Raw genomic sequence first — 13,790 nt, 5'->3', positions numbered from 1 at the left:
ATCCCGCTCTCACCTGCCTGTGAGAGGCAGGCTAGAAAGCCCGGGGGCAGAGGAGGTGCTGCTGCTGTTTCAGCGGTGAAATGAGGCACGGAGGTGATGCGGCTGCAGCAGACATCGCTGTGCTGCCCCGGCTGCAGTCCCTGGAGCTCAGCCCGCAGCCCTGGGTGAGATGAGCGCTGCCAGGGCAGAGCTGCATCACTGCACACGCTGGGGCTGCTCACTCTGGGGTGGCACAGAGCCCCTTGTGCCCCTTCCAAAGAGCAGGGACAGGCCAGGTGCTTGGGGGCTTCCATGGGGTGCACCAGGCTCTGTGGTTCTGTCTGTCCCCTCCTCACTCTGCTCTGTGCTCCCAGGTACAGGCAAGAGCCCTAAAGAGTCACAACAGCATGATCTGAAATGTTAGACCTGCTTTGTGGCTGCTGTTTAACCATTCCAGCATCATTTTAACTCCAGTCCTGAAGAAGGAAATGTCTCCTATCAAAAAACCTTTCTCTACTGAGTTAACCTGAACATTTCTGCTGGAGCCAGACAAATTCAGAACCTATTTCCTCAGCCACACTAACTGCAGGGCAATTAAGATCTGGGATATTTCCTGAAAATTGAGATGTTGAGCATGTTACTTCTCAGCAGACTGCAGCACACACTGTGCCCCTGTGTTACTGCCAGGCTCCCAAACCCCAGGCTGGCTGATGGAAATGGTTCTTGGGGAAGGGAGAGGAAAGAAAGTGAAATCAGAGTGCTACATAACTCAAATATCCATGGGTGTTTTTATTTTTACCTCCATTTCATCTTACTTTTATATTCATCAGGACAATGGCTTTAAATTCAGACTAGCAAATTTCAATTTCGCCATCAGAAAATAATATTTAAGAACCCAAGCCTGTTCTGAAAACCCTTTGTAGGGCTGCTAGATATTTCAGAAAAGTCCCAGCATGTTAGGAAGTAGAACTGGATTTTTTTTTACAGCATGTAGAAATGATGTCACTTCAGCCTCTACTGAACACATTGAAGCTTTCAAACATACTTGGTAGTATTTGAAAAGTTCTTAGACCTCCATCAGAGACTGAGCACCTGATGTTCTCCACTCTCCTTGAGCTCCATGAGGTAAAGAAACAGCCACTTCTTGCAGATTCCTATGAGCTGCATCTTTACCGAATTTACATTTTGCTGACCCAAAGCCTGGTGAATTTATTTAAAATCTCTCCTCAGGTTTTGACTGATTTAATCAGGTTTTGATTTAATCAGGCTAACAGAGAGCACTTCCTGGGCCTGTCAGCACAGAGGGAAAGTTTCCATTCAGAAAAACCGACAGCAAAGGAGTTTCAAGGGGGAAAATTTGGAATCCTTCTGCCAAGGAAAGAAAAGGGAAGAAACTTCTCTGTCTCCTGCTTCTGGGAAATCTGCCTCTGACCTAAAGGAGAAATGGGCACAGTGGGAACTGTTTCTTGCTGCTGTTACCTGATCATCTGCAGGTGGTTCCTCTGCCTTGGGTTTAATTTAATGCCTTTCCTGGAGCACAGCTCAGCTTTGGAGAACTGAACTCATGGCTGGAATAAACAGGGGAAGGATCCCTTAGGAAGGAGACCTTGAAAGGTCAAGTAAATGGTGGGAGTTATGGTACTAAGAGGTTGGCATTTTAATGTTTAGTTCCAAATATCAACATATTTGTGTTGGGGCATTTTGTTCTTCATACATATGATGGATAAAAATAATTACATTTTTTTCTCCAAAAGCAAATAATGTTCTTTCGCCTAATTTTTGGCAATTAAGATCACATTATAAAAAGTGAGTAAGGTAGTAAAAAACACATGCCAGACTTTCAATTAAACAGCTTTTTGGCAGCTTCACAGCTGTGCCTGCAGATTGTTGGGGCCATGGAGAGAATTACAAATAATTGAAATAGTTGCAGGTTTTAGGGGTTTTTTTTAGTAACTTTTTGTATTTCATTATCAATTTATGATCTTGATGTTCATTTCCTGTGTTCTTTTCTGTGCATGGGATCTTTGCTTGTAGAGCTGGCATTGCAAACAGCTCCTGCTCTGCTGCTGCAGATAAGGTTCCTAGCACTCTGGTGAGGGCAGAGTGGACATGAATTAAGGTCATAAAAGAGATTTCAACTTTGTATTTTTTTCTTTGTTTCCAAGTGTTTTGTGGGTTTTTTAAAATGTATTTTTGTTGTATTTTTTTTTGTTTAGGGTTTTTGTTTTTCTTTGTTTGTTTATTTCGTAGTGTGATTTTCCCTCCTCTGTTTAACAGCTTCAGTACTTTGGTTGTGCTTTCTGACTGCTGTTGTAGAGGCATTCCTGTAGGATAAATAATGCATTATCAATTCTACAAGCATGAATTCTATTTTACAGTATCTCTTTCAAGGAGACTTTAATATGTAAACTTATATGACTTTACAAGATCTTCTTTATTAGAGAATTGAAGCAAGTATTATAAGAAATAATACTGAGTTGGATAGGCATCCACTGTATGATGATGGTTGGGAAACCATTCCTCAAAATGTTTGAAGGATTACTTAGAAAAAATTTCAATAGCAGTAATTTCTTTCAGGTGATTAGCAAGTATTGATGGGAGTGGTGCTGGACTAAAACCTTACTGTAATCATTTTAAAATAAAGCCAGACCTTGATCCCCAATCTGGAGCTAAACAGGCAAAAAGATTTGGGGGTGGTGGCAGGGGGGAGGTTGGGAGGTTTGTCTTGGTTTGGATTTTTATTTGGTATTTAATGTGTGAGTTTTTTCTGGGCCAGATTTCTCCTGGTTTGGCTGCCTCAGTCGGAAGCTCCCAGTTTAGCTGGGGGGCACCAGGAACACCAGGGAAATGGAAAGGGGAGAGACAGAGGCTGCAGCTCACAAATCATCAAATTGCAACCTCAGGAACCACAAAGGGGAGTGAAATATGTGTGTGTACATGTATATGTGTGTGTACAGGTATATTTATATGTGTTATATATTCATTTACATATATATATATATGTTTTGAACTGAAAATGCAGGACCATGAAGTGGAAAAACAAAAATATGGGTTAATTTTTTACAAAACCCACCACAATAGTTCTATTTTATCTGACAGAATCACTTCTGGGAAGATCTTGGACATGCAAAAAGTAGCTCAGGCTTGAAGTTCACTACAGCAGTCACTGGAAAATCCTTTTAGACAGGAAAGCAAATGCTCTTGGAAAGTGTTGTGTTACCATAACATAAATAATGGAGCACAGGGACTCATTACACTGCATCTTGTGGATACCAGCCCTGAAAAAATCCTTGGCTGCAGTACTTGCAGTGAATCCACTTTAATCCACAGCTTTGCAAAACTTGTATTGTCTGGAGGTGCAGTATCAGCAGGAGTGATGAGCAGGAGGGGGTTACTGCCCTTGAAATGTGCTGCTGTCTGCATGGGTTTGGCCTTGGTTTTGTTACAGTTCCTGCACTGCTGTGTTCAGACACACTACTGAGTTTTTGAGGGATAATTTCCCTGGGAAAAGCAAGGGAGGCTGATGTCTGTGAGCATCCCACTGCAGGTAAATGGGATCTGCAGGGAGGGGAATGATGCTCAAAAATGGAAAAATGGCAGCAGCTCTCCAGGATGACCTTGCTGACTCAGGGTGTGGCAGCAGGGGCAAGAACTTTGGGAATTTGTTTGGTCTCATTGCAGTATTAGGATGGGTTTGTTGCCAGGGAAACCCCAAAGAGCTTCTTTAACTGGCTGTCATCCTAAATTAGGAGCCCCTCTCTGGGGCAGGAAGGTTCTGCTGACAGAACTTTTTAAGATGCAAACAAGAAGTGAGGAAAGGCAGAGCTAGGAATGAAGAATTTGTTGTGCAGTAGATGTCTCATGCTTCACTTTGTACTTTTGTTGTATGTTCTAACTCTGCTAAAATTGCTCCTGTTGCACTGTTTGCATTTTGTGTTCTTTTGGAAATGGACCCTGGATCTGGAACATATGTGTGCTGCCAGGCTGGGGCTGGGATGAAACAGCACAAAGGATATTTCCATGATGATGTTACCCAACAGAGAAGCTGAAATCAGAACAATTGTGCTGTAACTCTCTGCAAGGAGGTTCAGATGGAAAAAATAATGATGAGTTTGATGCCCATGTAGGCAGCTGAGCTGATGATGCTGAGCTCTGCCTTCTGTGATGGCACAATTTGCTCCCAGCCAGGATGGCAGCCTGGAAATCTTCCCATGTGTTCTTTGAGGTGTGTTTTCCTAGAATACAAATTTTCTTTCCTATATTCTAGGAAAGAATACATATTCTTTCCTAAAATATATTATTTTCTTTAATTTAATAATAATTTATTATTACCATGGGGAAGTATATCAGTTCTGACAGAACTGCTTCTCTAATGACATTGTCATGAGCTAGGATATTTTCCTAGGTTTATTTTTGATACTGACACTTTCCATTTGAGATTCTAATTTTATGCATATTTATTTACATATTTATTTTAATGTTTTTAAATAGTAAAAAAATGTAACCCAAGGTGTTGTTCAAGTAAACATCTAGGGCTTAATTAACTTAACTATTGAAGAGACAGGAAAGGTGGAATTTAGGTTTTTTCTGTCTTTTTTTCTGTCTGTAGTTATTTCTGGAATTTCAGTTCCTCAGAGCTACAATAGGACTGTTTGTGTTAATGAGCACTAAAAGGCTGCATCTCTGTTCTGCACTCTGGTCAAGATAATCTTGAGGAAGTTCCAACTTGGATGGATAAATATTCCAGAGGAAAAATGAAATTAGGTGTAAGCTGTTTTAATGAAAACATAGATAACATTTGGAAGCAATATAGTGCAGTTTCATCATAATTGTGCAGCTTTAAACAATTGAAATAAATGTTTTAAATAAAAGAAGTCTCATTCTAGGATGAAAATTTCATATGATACAATTCAGCCTGGCCTTAATTTCATACATAGTAAGAACTCCTTGGCCATCAGCAGTGTTTGCTCTCTGGATTTCTGTAACCATTGCACAGCAAAGGATGCTGGGCACTGATTGAGTAACAAGAATCAGTTAAATAAAAATTTGTAGCCTCCCAAGCCATGGAACTAATCCACAAAAAGGATTCTGAACACCACCACCAATTCCAGAATGCCAGCAGAACCTGCTGATGTCTGGGGAAGTTTTCAATTTGAAAAGTTTTAGGATCATATTCCAAGAAAGGGCTTTGCTCTAATTATTCCAGGAATGAATCCTGAGCTGGGGCAGGTGTAAATAGAGCTTGGGCAGAAGGTGCCCAAAGATATTTTTGATGACAGAAAGCAAAGGGAATTTTGTGCCCCAGCCTCCCAACATGGAGGCTGAGGTGTGAGAGCATTTTTGACTACAAAGGCAAGAAAAAAGAGAAAGGTGTGAATAATTAAGAGGAATGGAAACGCCACAGAAAGAAATGCTCATAAATTGGCTGCAAATAAAGTTAAGCTTGAAATAAGAAGTTTGCCAAAATAATTGGGAATTTCTTTCTATCCCTGATACACACTGGGATGTGAAGGGAGGGGCTTTAGAGTGTTTGGAATTTGGAGTTAAAGAAATTGAGAGTTTTAGCTCATGTCATGATACCTGATGGAATTATAAACCTGTCATATTTCCAGTGGCATTTTTTACCTTACTAACTGAAAATCTCAGTGGGGGTATTGAAGTGAGAGCTGAACTGAACCCCAAAAGTCCATCTCATGCTTTGCCAGCTGTCACTGTAACGTGGGAAAAGCTCCTCACCTGGTTTGCTCTCAGGAAAACAGCCTTGGCAAAGGAACACAGCGCATCATAGCAAGATTTTATGTCAGTTCCCTGCAAGCCTAATTCTGCCTTTCAAGAAAATCCAGGAGGATGGCTTGGCTAACTTGCATCTTCAGAAATGGGGGATGGAAAAGAATGTCTTAAAAAAGAAAGTCCCTTAAGTAGGCTTTTAAAAATATATATTTAAAGGGAAATTAGTGTCTGACTTAGAGACATGAGCATTTCCTTTTGCCATTTTAAAGCAATTTTAAAATTGATTTGCCCATTTAAACAATGCAGGCTGAACATGGTTATTGAGAATACTGGGATTTATCAAGCCTAAATAAGAGAATTTTCTCTAGAACAGATCCTGTAGATTAGGCAGGGTGACCAGCTGAGGAACAGTGAGCCCACAGGCAAACCCTCACCCAATGTGATTTAATATGAATGCTGGGATAGAGGGGGCTGAGGGGTTTTTACTTCATGTGCCCTGTGGGGAACATTCAGTGTGAAGTTTGGAGAGGACTGGAACCATTCTGAAGGTGAATCCCTGCGTCTCCTGAGCAGCCATTCCTCAGGGATGCTCTGTGTCAGACACTCATGAGGCTCAGATGCAAAAGGAATCCCCTTGCTTGCCTAAAGCTCTGTACATGCCATTAATATCCAATCACTAAGGAGTGAAAAAGCACTTATGCAGTGGGGTGAGATGCATTTCCCTGGCCACAAGGTAAGAAGTTGATAAAATTCCTTTCCTGCTGTGAAATCTCCTCATTGCTTGGATTTACTGACTCTCCTAAAGAAAATGTAATAGTTTTTAATTTACTTGCACTTTAGTTGGTACTGTAATTCAATCCACTTCAAACATGGGAACTCAACTTATTTTTAACCAGCTTCCTTGCTATGTCTTTGTAAGAAGATAACTAGCAATGCTCACTGGAAGTGTGTGTTACACAGAACTCAGCACAGAGAACATGAGCTCATGATTTCTGTCTATAAAGGTTTCATCCCCACAGTGTCAACAGTGTGGTTTTACTCCCACTGTTGAACAAAATGCAGATATTGGATTTACAGGCTTTCCAGTGTTTCTTTCCAAGCCATATTGACCAAGATGATAGGTAAGGTGTGGTAGGGAGATTGTGCTTCTCTTCTGTCCTGGCTGGATGTGTTCAGTTTGCTCATTTGGAGGGATTTGAATTCTCTGGTTTAGAATTGTTGGGAGATCACTGGGATCATCTTTCTTAGAAACAAAGGCTTTGTCATGTCTGGTGACACAGACTGTGAAACACTGACTTCCAGCCCTGCTGCCAGTATCTGTCCATATCAGAAATATTCTCTGAAATACAAACCCCACATATTCTGAAACTGCTTGGTTCATACCCCCTGTATTTTGTTTTTCTATTTCCCATCTACACCTCATGTAAAATCAATGTGACAGATGCTAGCACAGATCTGAGGTTCATTAAAAAGCCATTAACTGTCCTAAAGGGATGTTTGTAGATAGCAGCACTGTAATTTTTGGGCTGTCAAAACAAATTGACCAAATGGCTTCTCTGTAACCACCCTGCAACCACAGCAGGCTAATGACAGAATTCCATGCCTGGCATCCCTCTAAATCTAATGCAAGAAAGGGGTTAGTGGAAGTGTCTGTGCAGATAATCAGATTGAGTCACAAATGAAACTTGTGATTCAGAGATCAGAGCAAATACTAATATCCCAAGGCATTTTTCATAGATTAATTTACCAATAACAATTTTTTCTATAAATAGTATTTTGTATAAACAGTTCTTGGACTTCCAGCTGGAGAGTTGGGAGTGGGCAGCCTGAACAGGGAGATCTCCCTCAGCCCAGACACGGGGACTGACTCTGTGTTTCATCAGCCTTCCCCTTCAATCCCTTTTCCACTCATTTTGTGGTTTAAAGCTCAGCTATAAAATCTAAATAAGCACCCCTTGGCCAGACAGAGTGTTGTGCTTTCTGCTGAAACCACTGCAGTGTGTGGTCTGGCAGGAGGGGTGAGGAGCTGCACTGGGGGCTGCAGTGCAGCTGGCCTTGCAGCACCAGGTGGATACAAGGAAATTATCCTGGCAGCACCCACTGCTTTTCACCCACTGAACTCTCTCACTTCAAAGATTTTTAAGAGTTATTTACCAGTGCAGTTGCTTTCCTTGCTGCTGTTAATTTCTGTTCTGCTGATGCCACAGCTGCATCATTAGCTTTAGGCCATGCTAGTTTAGCTTTAAATTACATCTTGCCTTCCAGGAATTAGGAGGAGAAATTACATTCATTTAGGCAGTGCTATGTTTCAGTAAACCTACTCTTCAAAATATTATCATGTGCAATGAGATTGATCCCAGGGAGTTAATATTTTAAATGCACAAGGTCAGGCATGTCTTGTTTCTGCTTCCAGGCCATGTCTGACAGTCAGCTTTCAAATAATTTCCATGCTCTACTAATTAAAAACAGACACTGCAGTGTTATGCCATGCAGGAGAATATAAAGGGAATGTACAGGAATTTTTCAGGCTTCACATAATGCAGTAACTCAGACAGTGCCTCTCACCCTGTGCTTTCTGAGCAGTTACAATGGTCTGGAGAATGCATTAATAGCAAGTTTGAAAGTCTCCATGTAGCTTTGCTTTCAGCCATCTTCTTTCCCTGAAGTCCCCCAAGTTGTGTTGCTAAGATATAAAATTTACTAAGATCTTGATGATTTGCCAAAGCTACTTTTTCTAAAATATGGAACTGCAGTGGCAGTGAGAAAGCAGCCAAAGCATCCACAACAATCTTTCCCTTGGGCCTGTGATGCAGGGCTGTGATTGCTGAGATTGTAAGTGGTTTCAGTGTGGGCAGAGTGGATCCTCAGGGACACTCAGCCCAGCAGGGAACCTGAGGAGGCAGTGGCTGGACACCTTTATGTGTCCCAGAATGTTCTGAGAACAGGTAGGACACAATACAACTGACCCTTGGCAGGCTTGTCACAGAGCCACTGCAGAATTTACTGCAAACTGTGAACAATCTGTGCTGTCCTGTGTCACTCACATCTCCTTCAAACACAACCCCACAGAAATGGAAAAAACCTTCTCTGTGTCTGTTTCCAACTGGAAATGGAAGCATCCTTTGGTACAATCTTTGATGATCTGTCAGCTAAAGAACTATATTGTCAGTTTGTTCTCAGGAATCTGGCCAGCTGCCCACTCAGAGTTTGCTTGGGTGTCAGCTCGCTGCCTTTTATTAGGAAAGATTCGTGGGTGTGGGCCCAAAATCCAGTCTAAATTCCTAAATGGGTTTATATGAAATTGTACACATTTAGATGCCAGGCTCAGAGTAATTTTTCACATGTGAGCTTTCTGGTAAAATATTTACACAACCCCTAAAAGCCCATTAGTTATATAGGATGAGCAGGTAATACATAACTGCGGCTTGCAGAACATGCATGGAATAAACAAAGCAAAGATCCATGTCTGGTGTGCTCATAGTGCTGAGCTGCTCTGTGTCACAGTCAGAAAAGGGCTGGTCTGATAGTGCTTTAACTCAAAAAGAGTCTGCTAAAAAGGAAAAGAAAAAAAAAAAGAAAGGGGAACATGGCTGTCCAACCTCTGTTTGCTGTTTGTAACATAAAGCACTGCAGAAAGCTTGAAGTGATATTCTGCTTAAAGTGATTTCTGTGGGTTCATTGGAGGGAGTGCCTGAATTCCTTCATTTCTGGACCTCAAGGGGCCTGAGACACATAAAGGAGATGCCCATGGCCCAAAGTGCAGCTCCTGTGGCTCACAAGTGAGCCTGGACCTGTGAATGTGGGCACACAATTTAGCAGCTGCTGTATAATTTCTGGAATTTTGTTTTTCTGTTTCCTCTGATCTGAATGTTCTCAAGGTCAGTAATAAATATAACATGGAAAATCTTGGAAAAAGTATGTATTTTTGACTTTGAAACTTTGACTTGTAAATGCATTTGTTCAAAGAAAGATGATTTTAAGTGATTCTATTTGTGTGTTTCATTAGTATATCATCACTATGATAAATTTGAATGTGAATAACACTGAATGAGAATTCCTGTCCATCTCTATTTAGTGAATATATCTTCTGCTAAGGAAAACTTGAACTTATACTCAAGCTAAACAAGTTCTGTCTGTATTCAGAATTAGTGTGAGCTGAATTTTTGCAGTGAGCTTTGCCAGTGCAGGGCTGTAACCCTGAGAATGTCAGGAAGTGCTTACCATGGAGGTGGATCAGGATACATGATGTTCACCTGAGAAAGGATGTCCAGGTAGGAGTCAAAATCACAGCCTGGGGGCAGCTCCTCGCTGCAGGTGGATCTCAGCTCTGCCGAGGAGCCGCCGTGGGAGAAACCATCGGGAGCTGCAAAACAAGAATTTACATTGGCTGCACTTCCCCTCCTTGCTGGGTGCTCTGTCACTCATGTACAACACTGAAATCAGAAAACAAACCCTTCCTGAGGCACACGAGTTGTGGGTGTTTTGGAACAATCAGTTTTCATGGGATATTTTTATTTCTTTAGGAGTAAATGAAGCCCATCTGTAGGTGAGCTTACTCTGGCACACAGCGCTGTGCCTTTAGTGCTGCACTTGGAAGTTCCAAAGATTTTCTTGGGCCCCAAAGGCTGAAAAGGAGTGTGGGTTCCACCATGTGCAGCTTCAGTTGTTTGTGGGGTGACTGAAATTCCAGCAGTGGCATCCATGGGAAGTTTGTACATTCTGGGAGGGTGTAACAGGAGGGGCAGAGAAAATGAGTGCTGAGAAAATGCTGCTCTCAGTAAACACTGACAAAAATGGGGAAAGCTGGAAAATAGCACAGAAAAGTCACCCTGCTGCCTGCTCTAGGGATTTCTTAACACTTCCATGCAAGAGTTTCCCAGTTCCACAAATATCAAGAGTTTAGTGCTGTTTTCTGTGTTAGAGGCTAATTAGTGTGTGTGTGTCCATGTATATAGTGTGGCACTATTTAGTTTAGGATTATTCTTTTGAATATCTCCCTAACTCTAACATTGTTATATCTAGCAAGGAGTTTGGAAATTTTCCTTTCTGTTTTTTGCCTGGCTCTAGGCTTTTTCAAGGTGTTGAAGCTATCAGAGTAGTAGATTTAAACACAGTGATTAAATCTTATTGGTCAGTATTTTATCATGCCAAAATATTGGGTCAAACAGTAACTCCAGTTTGGGTTTAACTATTTAATCCTTGGTGTAGCTGCTGAAAATTAGGACAATTGATATTACTGTAATAGCAGGCATTAGTTTTCTGGATTTTGTTTTTATTTTCCCTCTGTAGGTTGTCATGAGACTTTGCATTTCAATTGTTTTTTGACTCTAAATTTGATTTCCAAAATATAGATGTTATTCACTTATCTGGATAAATATTTCTGGAAAAGCCAAAAAGAAATTTTTCCTTGCTCCAAGGGGACGAACTGATGCTAAGAGATTTGTTTAGTTTAGACATAAAAATTCCTGGTCCAAATTACTAAATGAAGTTTAATTGACTTCAATGGATAATTTAATTTTCCTCAGTGAAAATAACATTTAAGCCAATGCATTTTTATGTGTTTCACTATTACTGGCTTTTCTATGTAAATAAAAAAACCCTCAATGATCTGCACAGAACTGCACCCATAACAACCTGCAGGTGGAGGATGTGCTCACAGGGGACGTGGTTGATGCTCCACCATTTATCACTGGAATTTTTACTGTCTGAAGAATTACACAGTAACTTTTAAAACTGGTTTTTTTTTCCCTCAAATAGAAACAATCTTCTCTCATTTCCTTGACAAAGTGGCTTCCTGTCAGCAAAGCCCAAAAGGGTTGAAAACACTGCTACAAAATTAACTCCTTGATATTCCCAAATTATCTTTAAGGTTTTTTGGTGATGTGTTGGTTTTGTTTTATGGGTTTTATTTTGGTTAGGAGGTAGGAACTGGCACCTTTTTGAGTCTGTAATGATGATGGCTGTGGTGACACCGATGCCATCACTGACACTGTTAATGATGGTGACAGTTTAATGACATTTGGGTGCCCTGTCGTTCTGTTCCCAGGCAGACATTCACTTTTGCACTCAGGCAAACTGCACTTGCCCAGTGATCATTGTAGGCTGGTGCACTTGGCTGAACTGAGAACAGCTTTGCCTTTCAGAGAAATAGAAATTCCAGCCCATGCTGCACCAAGGCGACAGGGGGATGTGAAAATACAGCAGAGAATAAATCTTGTCCTGTACTGAGGGAAATGAGCTGTTCAGGGGGCGCTGGCAGCACTGGCTGGTTCTGTTAACCATGACCCGAGTGGGAGCCCAGCACAGAGCTGTTACCCTGCCAGGCTGCCGGGACCCATCCCATTATTCCATGTCATTCCCAGCCCTGCCCGTGCCCGGTCAGGCATTCCCGGTGCTCCCTTACCGTGACCGATCCCGTTATTGGATGTCATTCCCAGCCCTGCCCGCTCCCGGTGCCCCCTTACCATGGCCGATCCCGTTATTCCACATCCATTCCCAGCCCTGCCCGTTCCCGGTGCCCCCTTACCGTGACCCCATTATTCCACATCCATTCTCAGCCCTGCCCGTTCCCGGTGCCCTCTTACCGTCGGCGGCCGCGGTGCCCGGGTGGGCGCGGCGGGCGCGGCTGTCCCTGCGCAGGCTGCCCACCACGATGGTGGCACAGGACAGCAGCAGCACCAGCCCGATCACCACGCCTGCCACCAGCAGCGGGGACACCAGCAGGCTGCTGTCACCGCCGTGCTCCCCGGCGCTCGGGAAGGCGCTGGAAGCGCTGCTCTGGTTCGAGGCGATGGCTGGGAACAGAGAGAGAGACAGGAGAATGTTTCACTTGTCACAGGGGTCACAGAGCCACTGCACCGCCCCTGCTCCAGGGAAATCCCGGTTATTCCCCATCCCTGGGGCAGCCAGGAGCTGGCTCCAGCGGGACATGAGCAGTAGCTGCCCTGTTTATTGGGAATATCCTGCTGGAGTCAGGGCTCTGTGATCCACAGCTCCCATGGCTCCTTCTTGCCAAGACTCCTTGTACCATGAACTGAGTGATGCTGAAGAAATGAAGTGCACAAGGAGCAAAGTGGAAATTCCAAAAGGTGAATTGCTAGAGGTGTGGATGTGACAGGCTAGTCAGAGAGAGTAATCCAGATAAACTTTCCCACGAATTGTTCTGGGGAGTTTTAAGAAGGCTGAGAGAAAGATTTAAAACAATCTTGCAGCTGGTGCTTTGAACAGTTGTTTTCTTTGGTAAGATGTTTGTTTTCTTTGGTAAGATGTTTACCAAATGGTGTCTTAATTATCCAATTGTGTAATGGAGTGTTGATTAATGACCAATCAGGTCCACCTGTATCAGAACGGTGTCTAAAAGAATGGGTTTGTAATAAACTCAGATTCACCCTTTAGAAGAGACCTGGAGTCTGTGTCACCTCACTCCCATCCCTGACTCAAGGGTGACACGAGGAACAGAGGAATTGCCTGTTGTCAGGGGTGTAAGAAGGCTCTGAGGATTTCCAGAGAAAGTTTTGGGCAAGAATGAAGCACAGGAGCCTCCTTTTGTGGCACATGGCTTGCTTTGGTTTGTGAGGGGACTCAGCATCCCAAGAAACTGATTTGTAGTGCAGGAAGAGACTCATACAGAGTGGGATTGTTTGGTTGCAACTCCTTTACTCTGGTTAAAAATAAAAATCTTTAAATGCATTGTTTGTGTTTAGTAATAAATCTCCTTAAGGAAGAATAACTACAGTAATTTATTGCCAAGTCAAACATCCTTTTGAGACACAGAGACAGTATCAAAGGTTAAACAATAATATTCCCTTAGAGAAACAACTGATAGCATGATTACACATGGGAATTAATGGCCCAGAAATGTATTTATGGGGGATTGAATTGCTAATGGTAAAGAGAACAAATTATGGGAAATCCTGAAGTATGATTCAGGATTTTAGCAGAGAGAATCCCCCTCTCACCCCCACCCCAAAAAACCCAAACAAACAAACAAACAAAAAAACAAAACCTCCAAGTCACCCATTAGCTGCTCAGCATCAGTAAACCAAAATTTTCCTGATGCCATATACCAAGCTTGGCTGTCC

At 42.4% G+C, this 13,790-nt stretch overlaps 1 protein-coding gene across 1 annotated transcript in view; it reads right to left on the bottom strand.

Moving 5' to 3' along the window:
• Nucleotides 1–13,790, bottom strand: part of BEAN1 (brain expressed associated with NEDD4 1) — a 53,221-nt gene that overhangs the window by 1,728 nt on the left and 37,703 nt on the right. Inside the window, exons 3-4 of the mRNA XM_064723483.1 lie at nt 12,294–12,503; nt 9,931–10,072 (exon numbers count right to left, since the gene is read on the bottom strand). Of these exons, the coding sequence (XP_064579553.1) occupies nt 9,931–10,072; nt 12,294–12,503 (352 nt within the window). The remainder of the gene's footprint in view (nt 1–9,930; nt 10,073–12,293; nt 12,504–13,790) is intronic.

Source organism: Zonotrichia leucophrys, chromosome 11 (genome assembly GCF_028769735.1).
Source record: "Zonotrichia leucophrys gambelii isolate GWCS_2022_RI chromosome 11, RI_Zleu_2.0, whole genome shotgun sequence".
Classification (NCBI taxonomy): domain Eukaryota; kingdom Metazoa; phylum Chordata; class Aves; order Passeriformes; family Passerellidae; genus Zonotrichia; species Zonotrichia leucophrys.
Note: the sequence above shows the minus strand (reverse complement) of the source record. Positions and strands in the feature narration are given on the sequence as shown.